The sequence below is a fragment of the Pholcus phalangioides genome, unplaced genomic scaffold (genome assembly GCF_987345545.1).
Source record: "Pholcus phalangioides strain wild (caught in Gottingen) unplaced genomic scaffold, Ppha-v1.0 ptg000024l_1, whole genome shotgun sequence".
NCBI lineage: Eukaryota > Metazoa > Arthropoda > Arachnida > Araneae > Pholcidae > Pholcus > Pholcus phalangioides.
In genome coordinates this window covers 32,225,608-32,243,955 of record NW_028301616.1, presented here as the reverse complement: position 1 = coordinate 32,243,955, position 18,348 = coordinate 32,225,608, and the positions used below count along the sequence as shown (strand labels likewise).

Genomic DNA, 18,348 nt, shown 5'->3' with positions numbered 1-18,348 from the left:
ACCAATGTGTGGCAAGATGGTTTCAAGATTGAGAAGGAAAATGGCTCCTTGGCTTGGGCTGGAAGCTTTTTTTTCTTTCTTTCAAGGCTGGAAGCTCCTGGCCATTCTTCTTTGATCAGCCTTCCAATATCTTCCAGCCCCAACACTTGATCATCATTGCCAATGGTGGAGTGGCCATATTATTCTACCATGACCAACCTTGGAATGTGTTGGGACTGGCTGGACACTGGTGTGGCCCTAGCTTTACACACATGCAAAATGATTGAGCAACATTTCTTGTAAGATTCTTTGTCAGGGGTGCTCTTTTCCCAAGCCGTACCATAATCAAGACTATTTTTGATGCACATACTGCTCTGCAAATTTTAAAAATCAGACCATGCGTCCTGTTTTACATTTCTGCAAAATACTGTAATATTTTGCAAAGAAAAGGTTTGGCAGTCTACAATACCATCATTCATAAGAAAAGGAATGGTTAAAAGTTGGACAGAATTTCTTTTATTGAAAAATGAAATAGAATTCCTTTAATTCTTGGAAAATGTTCGTCTGCCACTCCTGCATGCCATGGGTTGGCTACCTCTGCTCTACGTATATGATCAGTAATGTGTATAGCTTTACAATTATGATGCATCACCTACATATTTATCGTTGAAGGCATTTACTCAGACAGGTGCTGTAGTACTTTAGTAGTACCTTTTTGTGGCACCTGGTGGAAACACTCTCTCTCTGCACACAGTTTAAAACTTCTGGTATATATTATATGTGCTTGTATGTAATGGTCACTTTTCCTCTTAAAAATAAAATCTATTGGTCCGGGTGCTCTATCTATTGTTTTTTAGATGGAGCGGGGGGGGGGGGGATTAGTCTGAATGGGTTTTCAATGCAATGATTCACACTGTTCTATGCTCTGAATAGACTGTTATGCTATCAATAATTTAAGGGAAATTTTCAAAGTTCTTTATTTGTTTATCTTAATTTTACATATTTAACAAAAGGAGGGGGGGGGGAAACTTGTTCTCACATGTACACAGAAACATGTGATATAAATTAACACTAAATAGCTTTGGTTTCCAGTTAAAAAAAAGAGAGTGATTTTTTTTGTTTTTGAGGACTATCAAACGGTGTCAGAGTTTAAGTTTTTGGAATCCACCGGTGCACCAGGTTTTTTGTGCATCTTCATTGCACTCACATTGATAAGAGTTCCTTTCCGGGGCCCATTAATGAAAATGCCAGTCAGGCTATTACCATAAACACATCCAGTGTCCAACCCTGTTGCAAAATCATATTGCTGCAGCATTCTTTTTGCATCATGACCGAAATAAATATGGTTGGGTCCTGCCCACAATGATGCCCAAGGCACTCCTGTTCTATCATGCTTTGTTGCTTTGAGACCACCATGCCAGACAGGATCACCTTCAATTAAGTTTCTCATTGTTACCATTTCTGAAGGACAGTTTTGAGAAATTGGAAGTCCAGGTACAACTCCTGCATGCACAATAACAGCTTTGAGAGACGGCATTGATATTGTGTATGGTAGATTATTCAGATAGTCAAGGTCATCTTTACTTAAATTTTGAATCCATTGATTTCTTTCATCCAATTTCTCGCCTACTTTGAATCTGTTATGTTCTGCAAGAGCTACTTCATCATGATTACCTCTAACGGAAAACATGGATGGCGAAGTTCTGATCAAGTTGACTACTTCACATGACTTAGGACCTTTCCCAACGAGATCGCCCACAAACAGTTTCAAAATCCTGTCACTAGATACCTCAGCCTTTTCAAGTAGTTTGACGAGTTCATCGTAACAACCGTGGATATCGCCAATAACAAAAATTTCATTAAAATGTGAAGTGAATGATTCTTCAAGGACTTGATGCATTATCGGGGGAAACTGCAAGTTCAGAGCATGTCGCATTGTATGGTAATGTCGACCTTTGATCCATGACAAAACACAGTAAACGAAGGCAGCCATCATTCAGTCTTGATACTAATGCTCTTTCACAAATCTGGAAGAAAAGAAGAAATGGGATACTTTTCCAGTTCGATAAAATTGTGATTTCACATCAACATATTTAAAAAAATTGTAATTAAGATTGCCATGAAATGAAAATCAAGTAACAGTTGCAAACACATCTTGATTTCTACGAGTAAAAATAAGAGAGACAAAATTTTGTTTAGAGTTTTAGCCTACTATATTCCCTCATTTATGGCTGATATCATTTGCAGGTATCTCTTGATGTCCCACTTACAGGTTTTAGTTTTCAACAGAATAACAGTTACCATGCTTTTCTTTCACAACACTGTTGCAAAAACTTCTGAGAAATCCCAGGAAAATGATACTTCCTCACATCTACACGAGCCATACTTAATGTTATACTATTGGTGGTGGGGGAATCTGTCAGGGAAAAATTACCAGCTCTTTCCTCTTGGGGCACCAATGATTGAAGATGATGATAGCCCACTATGTCCTTTCCATTTGTATAAAATTGGTGCAAAAATACCAAATATTTAGGAAACACCACAAATCCTTACACACTTAGTTGTCTTTGGAAGATGTTATATAACCACAAACTGATCATGGATCCCACTTGAATCGACTACAAAATCTTAGTTTCCAGTTACTCTCCCCAAAGCAGAATATGACACATCTCCACAAACTGTGACGTTCGTTGCAGAACAATCTCTGGAAGAATTTGAAGTGTAGAAAACACTGGAAATTGTCTATCTCATCGAGCGATTCAGCATATATTTATATGCTCCAAAGAGGGACTGTGCTATCTGCTTTCATAGCTTAGTGGTAGAGCACTAGTCCAGCATATGAGAGACTGGAGTTCAAATCCCAGTGAGGGCAGAGTTGAGCTTCCCTTTCCTAAACATCAAATACAAATACAAATACAAATACAACGCCACAACAGGCAAAATGCCCAACGAGGCGGCTGTTCTTTGGCTCTTCATACAGCCAAAGTTTCCATATATATTGCACTGGAAATGTTATGCTGTCAAAATTCCAATGATAGCTGAGGGCTTGTTGCAGACCAATGCAAAACATTCTGCTAGAATGAAACTAATTTTTTCTTGGTGTAGTTTACCAGTATGATGTTTTTCCCATCATCATATTCTATGGCAATTTTCTTGATTGGTTGTACATTTTCAAATCTCTTAATTGCAGCTAAATCAGTGACAAGATATTTACAACTGATGCTCTTCTCGTTACTGAAAACACATGCAGGTTACTTATACACTGTTCAATGAGACAACATTATTAGCTGAAACATTAATGATGAGCTATAGAACGAGTACCCAAAATTTTAGAAAAGGACAAAAAAAAAAAGTTTTCAAGACTTGGCAAATTGAAGTAAGTCATCCTTGGCTCCTAAGAAATTTTGCTAGTGCCTAAAATTTTTTTCAATCTCAAGAAAAACAGTCTAAAATAATTCATTTTTTTTCAACTTTTTCAGGACTTTCTCTTTTAGCATAGGCAAAGGATATAGGCAAGTTCACATTGAAATCAAAAAATTTTGTGTCATTCATAGACTTCAATTTAGCAATCACATACGGAAAAATTTAGGTGCCAATACCAATTTTATAGTTGCCTTAGTGATCTGTCACCTGAGATTTACTGAGCCCTGGTTTGATTCACAAATCCTTTGGTAAACTTTCATTTGCTCTTGACATCGATTTTTCTCAGTTCCGTAGATGAAGGAGAGTAAGAATAATGTGACGTCATTGAACATAATACAGTCACCGCTTGTTAGAACCATGGATATAATGTTATCATTTGGATATTGTTAGCAGTTTGCAAAGTCCAATACCATAACATGGGAAAAAATTTGTTTATAGTGATCCAGACTTTGGTTTATGTTATCTTTTTCCCCTCAAAAATTCTTTTTCTTGTATATTTTCAACCACACTTTTCCCCCATAAGTTATCGTTATAAACCTGCAAGGTCAGAGACTCCTTTGTAGGAAAAAATTTGCATACTCATTTCATAATATCTTGGTCAGGCTTAACAGCTGCTATGATTCACTGTACACGTAAAGCTGAAAGCATGTGTAAGGTAAAAATAAAATCCTTTTATGCAGTTCTTGGTCAATTTCAACTGACCACATTCACAGTTCCTGGGCCGGGAGACTTTCACAAGGGAATCAGTGGTATGTACTGCAGATCTGTACCTTCTTCAAAACTGGCTATTAAAAATTTTTTTGAATGATTTGTATTGTACATCAAACTTCCCTTTAAAAAGATTTTTTAAAATTAATTTGAGTCAATACCTTTACCAGGACTATTTGAGTTAGGTACAAATATAGGTCTTGAAAAAACCCTTTAAAACCATTAAAAATGAAGGTACAAATATTTATCTCTGGGAGTGGAGAGATTATAAAAAGCATCACATTACACAGCAGATGGTTCCATTCTAACTTCTCACAATTTTTGAATTAAAAAAAGCTTGAAGGAAAGCTCTCATTCTGTTTGTTCAGAAACAGAATGAAAACAAAATAAAAAAACATGATGTGTGGAAGAAAAACGTAGTTGTTCCTTTTCATCTAAACGGTGTGTAGTCATAGTACTTCCTTCCACGATTTTTTTTTTTTTCAGATATAGTTATCAATAGGTTATTATCAGGAACCACAAGTCCTGGTGTGATCATATTAAGCAGTGTGCACTGTATAAATATTAACACTCTTTGAAATAAATATCTAAAATTCAACATAGTGAAACTACTATAGGCCTACTACTACATTCAAAAAGGTGGGAGACTTATTTTATTATGGAAGAATGAATACAGATACAGCCTGTTTAATTGGTGTTTCCTTCGAAGTAACTACCCTGCGCAATGATGTATTTTTGCCATTGTTCATACAAAGATCTAAATGCGGATTGAAAGCCTTTTTGTTTTGCGAAATCCTCCAGTGCCTTTGTTGTTGCACTTCTTCAGAACCTGAGAACCATTGCTTTCTTAAGCAAATTCTTTATTCTAGGAAAAAGTCACATGGGACAAAATCAAGGAGAGCAACGATTCTCTCAAGTTCCAAAGAAATGCAACAACAAAGACACTGGAGGATTTTGCAAAAAGAAAGGCTTGCAATCCATATTTACATCTTTGTATGAGCAATGGTGAAAATGCATAATTACACAGAATAGTTATTTTGAAGAAAAAACTAAATAAATAGGTTCGATCTGCATTCATTTTTCAGTAATAAAATAAGTCTCAACGTTTTCGAACACAGTAATATAATATCATAATAGATTAATGTAATCTTTCTATACTGTTTAATTATTTTAAACAGTATAGAAAGTGTGCAGGACCTGACTAGAGTATTATTGTTATATAAGCCAGTGTTTCTTAGGGTGGGCATCATGACAAGCTGGAGATATTGATTTGTGTGCCTGTTTTGAGTTTTAAAATGGTTCTTGTGCAAATGAGTAAAGATATCTACCAAACTATTCTGGGGAGCTGCAGATGAGCCATGAATTGGGTAAGGGAGACGTCGGTGACAAAAGTTTGAGAACCACCATATAAGCAGTTATCATTATAGAGTATATATATATATTGTTATAAGAGTTTCACCATGTATAAATCACTGCTAATGAAACAATTCAAAATAAGTCTACCAGGGTTTTTTTTTTTAACTTCATGCATTACAACTGCAATACTTTGAAAAATGAAAGAAAAAATAGAGATTTGTGTGATTTTATTGCCTAATAATTACATGTTTCCAAAAAAAATACTGTCAATTTAATTCTTCAATCAATGTTTTCTTTTTGGGTTCTTCAATAACAGGTGTTGGACTGACACACTCATTTTCAATTAGTTCAGGTAATAACATCAATTGGAGGTTTTTGATAAGCGGCAGCAAGAAGTTATCTGAATAATCTATTACCCACGACATCAGGAAATCAATTTTTTTGGCGGTCAACATCAATAGTTTTCTACTACATTTTAACAGCTTATCATTACTCGACTTTGATCGTTGCAAGATTAAAAGTTTTATATCATTTAAAGCGCAGAACATATAGCTATGAGAGTTGGCATTTTCCGGTCCTTTGATGATGTCAATTACATCGTTGCACAGATTCTTAATTTCTAACATAGGTACACTGCTGAACTCGCTGCTTATTAACCTTATAGAGTCCTGGACAGACTCCTCAAGGGATAAATAGTTTTTGTTCTCTGAGAAAACTGGGCAAAGGCGAAAGAATGAATCCACACAGCTTTCGTGGAACTCTCTCAAGTCACAATGATACAACCTGAACAAAAACGTGTAAGCATAAAAGACGTTCATCAGATTATAGCATATGTATTCCGAAGGCTTTTTAGACATCAGCAAGGAAAGGCTTTTCATGCCCAAAGGTAAAGGTGGACGATCTACAATATCAGTACTTTCATCATCTTTGACGAGTTTGATTTTCCGCACAGTCCACCAGGGATGAACATTCGGTAAAATTTTCCCAAGCTCTTCTTCACTGCTTAATACTGCTCTGAATTTCTCTTTTTCCTCGTCGGTTAAGCGGTCCCATATGATGCTCTCATCGATATCATCCTCTAGATTGAGATCAGCAAATCTTGCATCCATGGATAAACTGTCATCCTCTTCTTCTTCCTCATTGCCATCATCATCCTCTCTGGAGATCTTTTTCAAGATTTCCAACATTTTAGTGCGGTCATTTGTATGTGGCATGTCATGGAGCGAAGAGATGACCCATTCTTGGAAGAACTGTTCACTGCATTGCTCGTGAGCACGATCCTTGAAACATTCCGAAGAACAATAACGCGCATTACACCTTGGACAAGTATAACTGGAGTCTTTAGAAGCACAAAACTTACAAGGCATTGGCAATTTAGAAAAACTCATCTTTGATCAATTCAATTACTAATTCGCTGTAAAAAAATTGTGTAAAACTCTTTGTAAATTTTGAAAAAGCATTGGAATTACAATAAATTTAATGAAATTTACACTCAAATAATGAAAATACACTCAAAACAGCTTCATAACGGTCTAATACAAACAAAATACTTCGTATTTATACACTCACTTCCCAATTGCAGCACCTACGTTGTTTACAGTACGGTAGCTTCAACTGATTTATACAGAGCTGTTAGAAATACTTGGCTATTTCATGCTAGATCTTTATAGGCCACAACCGTGTTACCAAATTACAACGATTGAAAAGTGAATATTTTCGATAAATATGATGAAAATTTAAAATAACTTCATTTATATTTTCTCAAAGAAAGATTTTTATGTTTAAAAGAAGATTTTTTTATGTTTAAAAGATTTTTTTATGTTTAAAAGAAGATTTTTTTATGTTTAAAAGAAGATTTTTTTATGTTTAAAAGAAGATTTTTTTATGTTTAAAAGAAGATTTTTTTATGTTCAAAATATCATTGAAGTGAACTACTCGACTCACACACAGATCTTTCTAGAAAAGTCAGAAACGTTACTGAGTTTTTTTATTTCCGTCTCGGTCATTCATTTGCCGTTTGAGGACGAATCGTATCGTTCTACATTGATTGATCTCTTAATTAGACGATTAAATATAAATTATCATCAAAATGCCACGCCGTGGACGAAGTGCACCTATGAGGTAATTATAATTAGATTAATTAATTATGATTAGAAATTTACTTTCAGCTTATGATAAAATTTTTTTGCGGTATTTCCGTGTGTGCGATTGCGAGTGATGTTTCGACTCTTGCATTGCATTGCGCAGTTAGCTGTATCAAGTCATTTCTTTTGTTCGTGAATGAATTTGTTTTGAAAAATTTTCAATCGCATTCATTTGTTTGTGGATTTTGTTTACACTAATGTAAGAAAAATAAGTGATATTTCAAGTTCGTGGACATTGTTGATAATGACTTCAAAATGATAATGGATCACAATAATGTGAGATGGTGTTGCATCATCACATGAGTTTTAACATGACTCCTCACTTCACAGAGGCCACAGAACCTTGTAAAATTTTGAAGGGTCATGCGTTTTTTTTCTCAACCGCATGTCCTATGCGGGCATATAATTGATGAATGATTCCTGATAAATATTGATTCAGGTTTGTTAATTTTTTTAGATTCGTTCAACCCTGCCCCCTTCTGAATTATTCTCGAACATATAATCCTTCCGCATATATACCCTCTGTATATATGGCTCTTGAATAGGCCATTCTGGGGGTGCAGCTATTGTGTAATCCAGGGATTCTTACTTTTTTCACCAACGGCACCCTCTTCCCCTGATCAATCATGCGATGAGGTGAACAGTTTCAGAACCTCTGATATAGGTACTTTTGGCGATGTGTCGCAAATTTTTGTTCTTGGTAGGGGGAAACATTAGTAGGAATTGATGAGAAAAGGGTTGGGAAGTTTCCCCCAAGCCATTCATTAGTGAACCAAGTCTTTTGTGGGATCTTTCTTTGCCTACGTTGTCATTTATGGTGTTACAGATACTGTTCCAATGCCATTCACAGTTTTTTACTATGCTGATCATGCAGTGCATAAAAGTGTGTTGCTGTTTGAATTTTTTAAAATTTTGTTGTCGTGTGTGAGCTAGAGTTTTGTTTTTCTCATTCTTGAGCGCACATTTGGAAACAATGCCTTGAATTTCATTTGCATTAGATGATTTTTACTGTTACTAGGGTTTCGTATGGTGGTAAAGTGACTACTCTGTACCTGTCAAATGAGTTATGAATGTATGTAACTTCCAGTATAATTGGTTCAATATGAGTTGAAGGCATCCACCATCTGTTACAGATCTGTTGTGGCATCTTTCCTGTTTCCCTTCTTTAGTGGAAGCAAATGAAATTGATCTAAGCTATTACGGTACAGACCATTCAAATTCACAAAAACTTGAAAATAATGGACATGTAATTGGATTGAGGTGTAATATCTGACCCAATTTTTTTTTAAATATTTTTGACCTGAGGTTTTACGGAATCCTAGAGGAAGAGTTGTAGTTCTTGATTCTCAGAAATATATATTTCAATGTTTTGATCACATCCATTTACCCATACAAAACTGTCTTTGATTTCATATTTTCATCAACAGAACCACCTATTCAGCTTTCTGAGCTGTGGTGAGAGTTTTGGGTCATTTTACTGTGAAAGATCAGAAATATGATCCAAAACCCCTAATCAGAATGTTTTGAATTTTTCTGCAACATGTCCTCCACTGACTGAAAATGTTCTGTGGGGAAAAGTTTTCTACGCAGATGAGTTAGTTTAAAATTTTTTTAAATTTCATTATCTTAAGATTGTTCTGTTGCATTTGTCAGTTTTCGGTGTATATTACACTTTGGGAGATCCTGATAAGCCATTTCTTTAAACTGCTGTTGAATAGAGGTGATTGCCTATTATAGGACGGGGGGGGGGGGGGGGGGGCACAACTGCATGCAGAATTGCTTCTATTTTTTTTTTTGTTTTCAGTTTGTTACAAGCATTTGGTTTTTTGCACATTAGGTCTGCACCAAGAAGGCCTGTTGCCAGACCGCCGCCACCTTCGGTTCCAGCTCGTGCACCTCAACATACTCAGCCAGTACCTATGGCTCAGGCACCGGCTGCACCAATGATGGCTCCTAAACAACCGGGTCTTTTTGCTCAGATGGCAACAACAGCTGCCGGTGTTGCAGTAGGATCTGCTGTGGTAAGTCTTTTCGTTAAAAAAAAACCTGAAGAAATTTTCCTACACTAGATTCTCAAAACCAGTTAGCTAGCTTATGTAAAATTTATATCAATTTTAAGATTCTCCATAAAGGCTTCAATGATTAACAGTAGTTTATTTTCAGAGTTGAATATTTGTTTCGTGGAATATTGAACTGGATTTTATTTATCTTTTAACTTCTATAGGGTCATACCATGGGAGCTGCTTTAACTGGTGGTCTTGGTGGAGATAGTGCACCAGAAGCTGTTGCTCCAGCACCAGCTGCACCTGCTCCAGCTTATGGTGGAGCACAGAACCAGAATGCCTGTCAGTTTGAATTCAAACAATTCATGGAGTGCACTCAGCAGCAAAGTGATATTAGCCTCTGCCAAGGATTCAATGAAGTTTTTAGGCAGTGCCAGCAGGCAAATGGTAAATATTGTGTTATAGGCTTTTTCATGGCCGGAGTTTGAATGAAATATATACAGGGCGATTCACAACTCGACGTACAAACTTTTAAGGGAGGTAGGAAAAACAAAATAGTCACGTAGGAATGTATGGCAGGAAACCCTAACCTTATCAGCTGGAAGATAAATGAAGGTGCAGAAAAATGACAAGCCAACAATGGGGTGGAAAAACTAGCGATGACTCACACTAGTATATAGTACATGTACTTGTAAAGTTTTGCAAGTGCTCAAAGTTCTAACCAATCGCATAAAAAGAATCTGTCGCCGCAGCAAATGTCCGTAAAATGCTGGTATTTTTGAAAGGGTTCGCCAATCAATTCATTAGCCATTGTGAAGCGTGCATAACTGGATGGTAAAAACTTTGAGCACTTCTTGTGAAACTTACCGTGTACACATACTGTACTCGTGTAAAGTATCACTAAATAAAAAACATTTCCACCCATTATTAGCTTGTCATTCCTGTTCATTCTCCAGCTGACCAGGTATCTTCCCCTAAAAGTTTGTACATCATGGGACAAACTAGAGATTTTTTGTTTATTGTGCGTTTTGCCAATGTCGTGAAGTACTAATTAGCTCAAATATGATTTGTTATAGAGGGGATTAAACCAGTGGTTCTCCACTGGTTTTTGTCACCCTTGGCTCCCTTACCCAATACATGATTCATCTGCAGCTCCCCAGAATAGTTTATATTTCCACCTATAAAAAAAAACACTCCAAAGCATAATTTGGAGTGGTAATCGTAACACAAATCAATATCTCCAGCTTACAGAGATGTCCCTGACAGAGGTTGGTGACACACTGAGAAATTGAATTAAATTGTGCTTGAAAATTCCAGGTGCTGGTTGCCATGGCGACTATATAATCACTATTGGTGCCTAAAATTTTCCATATCTGATTGTTAAATCAGTCCGAGAATGCCCTAAAAATTTGATTTCATGTCTCCCAAGGAACCATTTTTTTGTCTCTGAAAAGTCGAAAAAAACATTATTTAGGACTGTTTCTTTGGGAAAAAAAATCATGCTTGGTTCCCTAGAAAATTTTCAGGTGCCTAAATTTTTTTTTCAGTTTGTCAAGTCCTGAACTATATATAGTAACTTTCCATTGAGCTTAATTTATATCTGTATGGACACTATCTGAAAGTTACAGTGGGTGCAAGTCATTAATTCTTATTTTGGAAAAAAAAAAAGGTTTTACTGAAATTGTTAGAAAGTTCCTATGTTAAAAATTTTGATTTTGCAATCCAGTAGCGAACTATTACTTAGTTCATTTTTTTCTTTCAATAGTTTAGCACTTCTAGATTGCATTTCTGGGCTTGAGTCAAAATTTTTGAAAATGTGACTTGCATACCGCTATAACTTTAACTCATCCATGTATTTTAGCTATTGCTTAATCAGGTTTTTAGACTTGCGTTATTCTGATTCTATGGTACAGGTTTGTGATGAATTGGGGTTTTCTATGAATCGTTTCTTGTATTCTAGCCAATTATTTTAATCTATTGGCGTTGTTTTAAAATTCAATTATTTTGAGATCTTTCACCCGGTGAATTTTCAAATTTTCTTTTTAGGATTGGCTGCACGTCCAGATTACTGAGATTAGAAGCTATATATAGGTGATTAAAATTTCATGTGGGAAGTTGTGGACATGTTGCAAATACATAAATTCAATTTAGACTTGGTTGTTGCAACTTCTTCTGTAGTGATTTATATGTAGTTAATATTTGTTGTATAAGGTGAATATCTAAATAAAATGTGAAATATGATTTATTAAAGCCTTCACTCAGTTTCTATTATTTCTGAAGCTAAATTATCTATTCCTAATAAGATAAAAAAAACATTTCATGTAGAGCTGAAATCTGTGTAAAGCCAGTATTGTATTATAAAAGTTATTTTATAAAATAAAACTAATAAGACTGACACTGTAAAAGTTTGATTAAAGATCTTTTACGAAAACAGCCAATTGGATACATTCGAGCGAATTTAACATAAGATTAGTGGTTGCATTTTTCAAGATTTATGGAAAAACCCTTTTTTAAAACTTTTATAGTGTAATCCATTTCCCGATCTAGGTGTATTACATTGGAATAAATGTAAATTTTGAAAAAGACCTTTTATTTATCAAACTTGTATAGTAATCCAGGCCTGAGAGATGGGGGTGTCCCTTTGTATAGAAATCACCGCTTTCATTTATGGGAAAAGTCTGGTCCTGTGAGTGCACTTTATTGGAGTTTCACATTGTTTTGTAAAATGTGTGCACTCTCTCTCTCTCTCTGTTTATTCTACTCAATTGAAACTCCTTTTAAATGAAAAATATAAACTTCCATTTGGTAATTCGTTTACTGTATCACTTTGAAATAAAAATTCATATATGTTCCATTATAGTTATACCTAGCTATAAATTATAGCCTATAATGTGGGAGCTTCAAAGGTCTATCGGCATAATTAACATTCAGTTTCTAGATGAGCTAATAATTGTACAGCGCTTGTAATTTATTACTATAGTATCGTCATGCTGAAGCAATACTTTGTCAACTTTCAAACAATTTTAACCAGGAAAAAGAATACTGCTTTGCTGTAATGAAATGTATAAGAAAAATCTACCTGATTTCGGCAGGAAGAGTGAGCAAAGTAAGAATTAAGGGGACAGAGATTGTTGATTAGTCAGTGAGAATACAATTTAAATTTTGATGCCTGTGTGCATCATGTCAGTTCGTTTTTGTGCTAGTATAGTTTTTTTTTACAAATTATTCAAAGATTAGGGGCTTTCAAGTATTATCTTAACCAGCAAACTAGAAAGTTGTTGTGGCTTTGAGCTTGCAAACCAAAATGAAGATTTATGTAGGTGTCTGAGCTAGTAAAGCAAAATGAAGGATACTGCAGCTTTTTCAACCTGTAACTCGGAATAAAGGTTACCGTGAACTTCTGGAATCGCAAACAAAATGAAAAGTGCAGCGTGGAACATAGATTTAAGCCTAGCTGGAATTTTTTTGGTTCCTGTGGGGCTTTATAACAAATATTCTCTGGGCATTACTTAGAGGAGGGGCCTAACAAAAATAATAGCAGTTAAAGTTAGCTTCTCTGCAATTACGGGAAACAGAGTTGCGTCATTGAACTCGCAAACCAGAGCAGAGGCTTCTGTAGTTTTCTGAAGCAGAAGTTGGTGTGGGGGAGCGTTGTCCGTGCCCTCAAAAGCTGTTTCATTTGAATTACAAATCCGAATGGAGGTCCCGTGGACTTCTGAGATCTGAAACGGGAAATATAGCTGTTTTTCAAAGCTCGCAAATCAGAACGAAAGTTTCTGTAGCTCTCCAAAGAAGAAATCAGGTGGTGGTGGTATTGACCCTGCAGAGCAGAATGAAGGATCCCGCTGCCATTTCAACCTGAAATCCGCAATAGAAATTATCGTGAACTTCTGGGATTGCAAGCGAAACTGAAAGTGTCGCGGATTTCAACATTCGTAAACAAGAAGGAAAGTTGCCGTGGGAAACATAAAAGATCCCAGTTGAACTGGATTTTTACCGTAGTTGGAAATGGTTACTGTGGGGATTGATTCTTTGAAACGCATATATATTCTCTGATACCATGTATAATTTTTGTTTTGAGAAGCCCCACGAGCAGTGTTGTAACTAGCTATTCCTGTGCAAGGATTTGCATTTAATCCCATTCTGCTCCCCCTTTCTAAGTGGGCCCTGCGCGGGTGCACTTGTACCTGCCTAGTTACGGCACTGTTCACGAGAGTCAAAATAACAGGGAGGAAGGCACTGTGGTTGGTTGAAGTTGGCTTCTCGTCAATTAAGGGAGAAATGGTAGAGAATCGGAATAAATGATATACAAACTTCGAGACTTGTTACGGGAAATAGTTTTAGTTAAAAGGTATAAAAAGAGAGAAAAACATGGGCAGAGATACGGGGAGAGCGCCCAGCGTCAAATGTAAAGCTGACAAATATTATGTATTTGCTTATATATGAATTGACATTATCATCGTGCCCACCCCTCAGACTTTTCAGGTAAGAATATCATGGGCCAATTGATTTTTCTGAGGCCCTATCAAACAAATTATCGGAAATTTCAACCAGATCTCATTTTTGTGAGGCCTCTTCTGTTGAGATGCCTGGGTGGGTGCCTTAAGACGGCACTGTCTCCACCTATGAATAGAAAATGAAACAGGTACCATATCTGCACTGTCCATGCTATGACCGTAAATACACAGCTGCTGTCACTTGGCCTTAAGCTAAATAATACACTGAATTTGGAGTGGAAGCTCTGTCACTTGTAAGAAACGGATGATCGGTGTGGAACATAGGCGGAGATTGACTTGGAAGTCTGGGGGGGGGGGGGCAAGGCCATGACTCCACGTCTGACTATTGCCCCCCCCCCCCCCCGTATCTCCGCCCATGGTGTGGAAGGAAAGTTACTGCGGCTTTCTAAGCCAACAAGCGTGAAAGTTGCTGTGGCTTTCTAAGCCAGTATAAGTGAGAGAAAGTTGGCGGAAAATGAAAGGAAGTTGCTGTGGGGTTTCGCTAAGGGGTCATTCAAGTATTACGTCATCATCGAGGATGTTTCGGATTTGATGACGAGGGGGGGGGGGTTGAAAGTTGCTTACGTCATCAACCACCCTTTTTGAAGATATGAAATATTGTAAGCTGCTGACAAGGGGGAGGGGGGGGGGTCAAAAATGGCTAAAAATCTGCTTACGTAATACTTGAATGGCCCCTAACTGGAACGAAAGTTTCTGGGTTCACTTAGCCTGCTAACCAGAAAGCTGGCAAGGCTTTCCTAGCTTGCAAACTACAAAGTAGTGCCGTCTTCATGCGTGGGTCCATGATGTTCTTAAGACGGCCCTGTTACAAAAGTGTGGCAATGAACTCGCAAACCAGAATGAAGGCAATAGCTAGAATCCAAAAGCTACTTGGAGGAGGTGCGTTGTCCGAGCTCGTAAAGCAGAGTGAAGTATCCTGCGGCTGTTTGAGTTTCAACCGGAATGGAGGTTGCGGTGGACTGCTGAAATCCCAAACGAAGCAAAGTGTCTAGGCTTATGCTCGCAAACCTGAACAAGTTTCTGGAAGTGTTTGAACAAGAAAGCTGGTAGGAATATCTGACCCTGCAAAGCAGAGCAAAGGGTTCCGCGGTTGCTTCAACCTGCAATCCGCAAAAGAAATTGCCGTGGACTTCTGGGATCGCAAACAAAACGGAAAGTGTTGCGGATTTCAACATTCGTAAACAAGAAGGAATGTTGCCATGGGAAATGTAAAAGATTCCAGTTGAACAGGATTTTACTGTAGCTGGAAATTATGTTACCGTGGTACTATGATTCTTTGAAACAAATATTCTCTGAGTCCATGTATAACTTTTGAGAATCCCCACGAGAATCAAAATGATTGGTGGGGGGGGGGGGGGCAATGTCGTTTACTAAAGTTTTCTTCTCAGCAACTAAGTGAGGAATGGTAGAATAGAGACAGAGAATCGAAATGGATGATGATACAAACTTCGAGACTTGTTATGGAACAGAGTTTTAGTTAAGAGAAGTAGAAAATGAAACGGGTATAAGGAGATTTGTAGTGACGATATATGGTATGACCGTAAATATAAACAGCCCCCCCGCTATTACTTTTCCTTAAGTTAAGTAACTGCCCTGAATTTGGACTGGAAGCTCTGTCACTTGTAAGAAACAGGAAAGTTGCTGCGGTTTTGTGAGAAAGCAAACGAGAGAAAAAAAGTTGCAGCGGCTTCTTGAGAAAGCAAGCGAGAAAGAAATTTGTTGCGGCTTTCTGTGACCAGCAAGAGAGAAAGTTGCTGTGGCTTTCTGAGTTCGCCAACTGGAATGAAGGTTTCTGGGTCCGTATTAGCCTGCTAACCAGAAAGATTGTGAGCCTGTCCTAGCACGCAAACCATGGAAAGCCTTCTACGATTTGAATCTTCCGTGTGAAAAGTGAATTTCAGTTGAACTGGATTTTTGTCGTAGCTGGAATTTACTGGCTTCCTAGCTGTAATTATACGTAGTAGCCCTGAGAGAGAATATTCGTTTCAAAGAATCAAACTTTTTTCTCCAAGAAGCTAGTAGCTATACTCTGTTCGCTGTAACTTGGGTCCTGATGTAAATAAACCGCTGTACCAATTTTTGATATCACTACGCATCCTTTATCTCTATTGGTTGTAATTTTACCCGCCCCCTTCATTGCGTGTTTTCCTCAAACGCGAGATTGTAAATTCGTTATGAAGAATTTTCCTGGAAATTTTTTTTCCACTGTTCTCCAAATTATGTTGAAATAAAAACTGTTGATAACACTAATTAAAATAGAAAGAGGTATATATCTTCCAAAAAAAAAATTTGATAAGGCATTCTGTCGTTATCATGGCACACTCCTCGAGAGTTAGGATGACAGGGCTCCAGCCTGGACATTGCCTGCAACAATTCTTGTCATTTTTTTATGCTAAAAGTTTACTATATAGAAAAGCTGTTGAAAGGTTGGTCTGAGGGCCCGCCAAAGATCACAGCCTGGGGGAGGGGGGTCTTGCGGAAGGATGTGGGACCATGGTCGTTACAAAAGTTTGTGCGAGTTGCTTATTATTTTACAGCAGATAGTGAGATAAAAAATCCTCATTTTTTTCTTACTACTTTTTTTTCTTCAGAATTTAACAATTTTATTTCTAAGCTAATTTACGCGGTATGATTTTCCTGGGCCGGAATTTCTACCAATTATAACGTGAAACAAATTATGAACAACTTACCGTTGTGTTGTTGCTTTTTATTTTTCTTGCGGTTCTGTATAATTAAATATTTCATAATAATCCACGGGCTGTAGAAGTTCCAATTTGATGAGAGATTCATTCACATTATTTCGTTTCTTTACTTCATTCAATTTGTTGTTATCCTGTATTTTGTCAAAACAATTTCGGTTTTTTATCCGTGCGTAGGTTGCAAGCCATGGCCCCAACATCCAACAGCAGGAGCCCCTGGACTGGGATCTTTAATGGGCCCTCAGGCCAGGCTTTCTCACTGTGTCTATAGTGTCTGTCATAATGAGGCTAACTGAATCAAAAATAAGCATTACTCTTTCGAACCAGAGTTTCAAAACGTTACCTTCACGTCTATGTGATAATCCTCAGACTTCTTCGGCTCGCCGCCTTCGACGAAACCAATATTACTTCCTCCCAACAAGCTGCTCAAGCAGAACTGAGAATTGTATTATATTCACCACGAACGATAAGTGACCCCCCCCCCCTTCAGTGTAGGTCAAAGCGTGTGGGTGAGAAAAAAAATCTTGTTGACAGAAACTTTGTTTATAGGAGTCCAGAGCAGCTGCAAAGAAATACATTTTCAAATGGCTCTGCCAAACAAGATAGACACGCATATTTCATTTATGTCATGAAACGATAAAGAAGAAAACTCTTTTTCTTGCAAGACCTCTTGAAGAAGCGTATACAAGTGTATATCAAATCTGTTTGCGAATAGGAATAATAATAATAAAATGAAACTTTCGTTTAAAAAGGGGATGGTAATGTTTGAGTGAGAAAGGCGTATCCTGTCAACACCCACCCTGGAGACATAGCAGCAAAAACGCTTTGTGAAAGATATTTCAAAAATATTTTTTCCGTCTTCAAGATAACTTTGAAATAATATGGAATAAATATTTAAAAAAAATAAAAATTATGAGGTATTTTATGGTATGAGGGGCAAACGACAAAGTGAAATGTTTTTCAACCAATCATTTTGGGCATCACACACGTGCTTTTATTTACATCAGGAACAGAGTATAGCTGCAAAATTTTAGATTTGAGAAATATTCTTGCAGAAATAATGAAAAATTTTTATTTGAAAAATATTTAGGTGACGAATGCAAAATTTTTGGTTAGAAAATTTTTTTGCAAATTAATGTTAAATTTATGTATCTAATGATTAGTGCTCTGATGTGCACATTTATAAAATGAAATATTATGGCTGTTCCATTATTGACAGGTTCCACTGTATAATAGAACCGATGGCTAGCACCATGGCCCCCACATCCTGTAGCAGGGACCCCTGGCTGGGATCTTCTGCGGACCCTTCTATGGTCAACTTATAGCACAAAAAAGCAAAAAATGACGAGAATTGTCTTGGATCTCAGGGCTAGAGCCCCGCTCTTGTGGGGGACCATGGCTAGCACAAAAATTGAAATCGTTCAACACAAGGTTTTTTTTTCTTCCAGCTATAGATTGAAGTTATTGGTAGGAAAATTACAAAACTAAAATAGTTCACACCTATTCGTATTAAAAAATC

General features: G+C 37.0%; 3 protein-coding genes across 4 annotated transcripts; 1 reads left to right on the top strand and 2 right to left on the bottom strand.

The window, feature by feature from the left end:
• Window positions 1-931: 931 nt before the first annotated feature.
• LOC149069247 (uncharacterized) lies at window positions 932-7,088 on the bottom strand. 2 transcript variants are annotated; one of them, XM_089250952.1, is made up of 2 exons: window positions 7,036-7,088; window positions 932-2,006 (listed from the first exon to the last, which is right to left on the bottom strand). In XM_089250952.1, the coding sequence occupies exon 2, from the start codon at window positions 1,973-1,975 to the stop codon at window positions 1,112-1,114; it is 864 nt and encodes a 287-aa protein (XP_089107078.1). In that variant the 5' UTR covers window positions 1,976-2,006; window positions 7,036-7,088; the 3' UTR covers window positions 932-1,111. The 2 variants fall into 2 exon arrangements, with proteins under 2 accessions (XP_089107078.1, XP_089107079.1); XM_089250953.1 differs by lacking the exon at window positions 7,036-7,088 and adding an exon at window positions 6,957-7,029.
• LOC149069248 (zinc finger HIT domain-containing protein 2) lies at window positions 5,679-6,963 on the bottom strand. The gene has a single exon (XM_089250951.1). The coding sequence runs from the start codon at window positions 6,852-6,854 to the stop codon at window positions 5,733-5,735; it is 1,122 nt and encodes a 373-aa protein (XP_089107077.1). The 5' UTR covers window positions 6,855-6,963; the 3' UTR covers window positions 5,679-5,732.
• Window positions 7,089-7,392: 304 nt separating the features above from the next.
• On the top strand, window positions 7,393-11,863 carry LOC149069246 (coiled-coil-helix-coiled-coil-helix domain-containing protein 2-like). The gene is made up of 4 exons (XM_089250906.1): window positions 7,393-7,587; window positions 9,448-9,631; window positions 9,835-10,060; window positions 11,660-11,863. The coding sequence occupies exons 1-4, from the start codon at window positions 7,556-7,558 to the stop codon at window positions 11,683-11,685; spliced, it is 468 nt and encodes a 155-aa protein (XP_089107032.1). The 5' UTR covers window positions 7,393-7,555; the 3' UTR covers window positions 11,686-11,863.
• The last annotated feature ends 6,485 nt before the right edge of the window (window positions 11,864-18,348 follow it).

Bases quoted from the DNA above. Each gene is read 5' to 3' on its own strand.
- LOC149069246 (XM_089250906.1), top strand. From the start codon at position 7,556: ATGCCACGCCGTGGACGAAGTGCACCTATGAG. The intron at 9,632-9,834 runs GTAAGTCTTTTC...TAACTTCTATAG, and splicing joins TTGCAGTAGGATCTGCTGTG to GGTCATACCATGGGAGCTGC. The intron at 10,061-11,659 runs GTAAATATTGTG...TTTTCTTTTTAG, and splicing joins GCAGTGCCAGCAGGCAAATG to GATTGGCTGCACGTCCAGAT.
- LOC149069248 (XM_089250951.1), bottom strand. From the start codon at position 6,854: ATGAGTTTTTCTAAATTGCCAATGCCTTGTAAGTTTTGTGCTTCTAAA.
- LOC149069247 (XM_089250952.1), bottom strand. From the start codon at position 1,975: ATGATGGCTGCCTTCGTTTACTGTGTTTTGTCATGGATCAAAGGTCGA.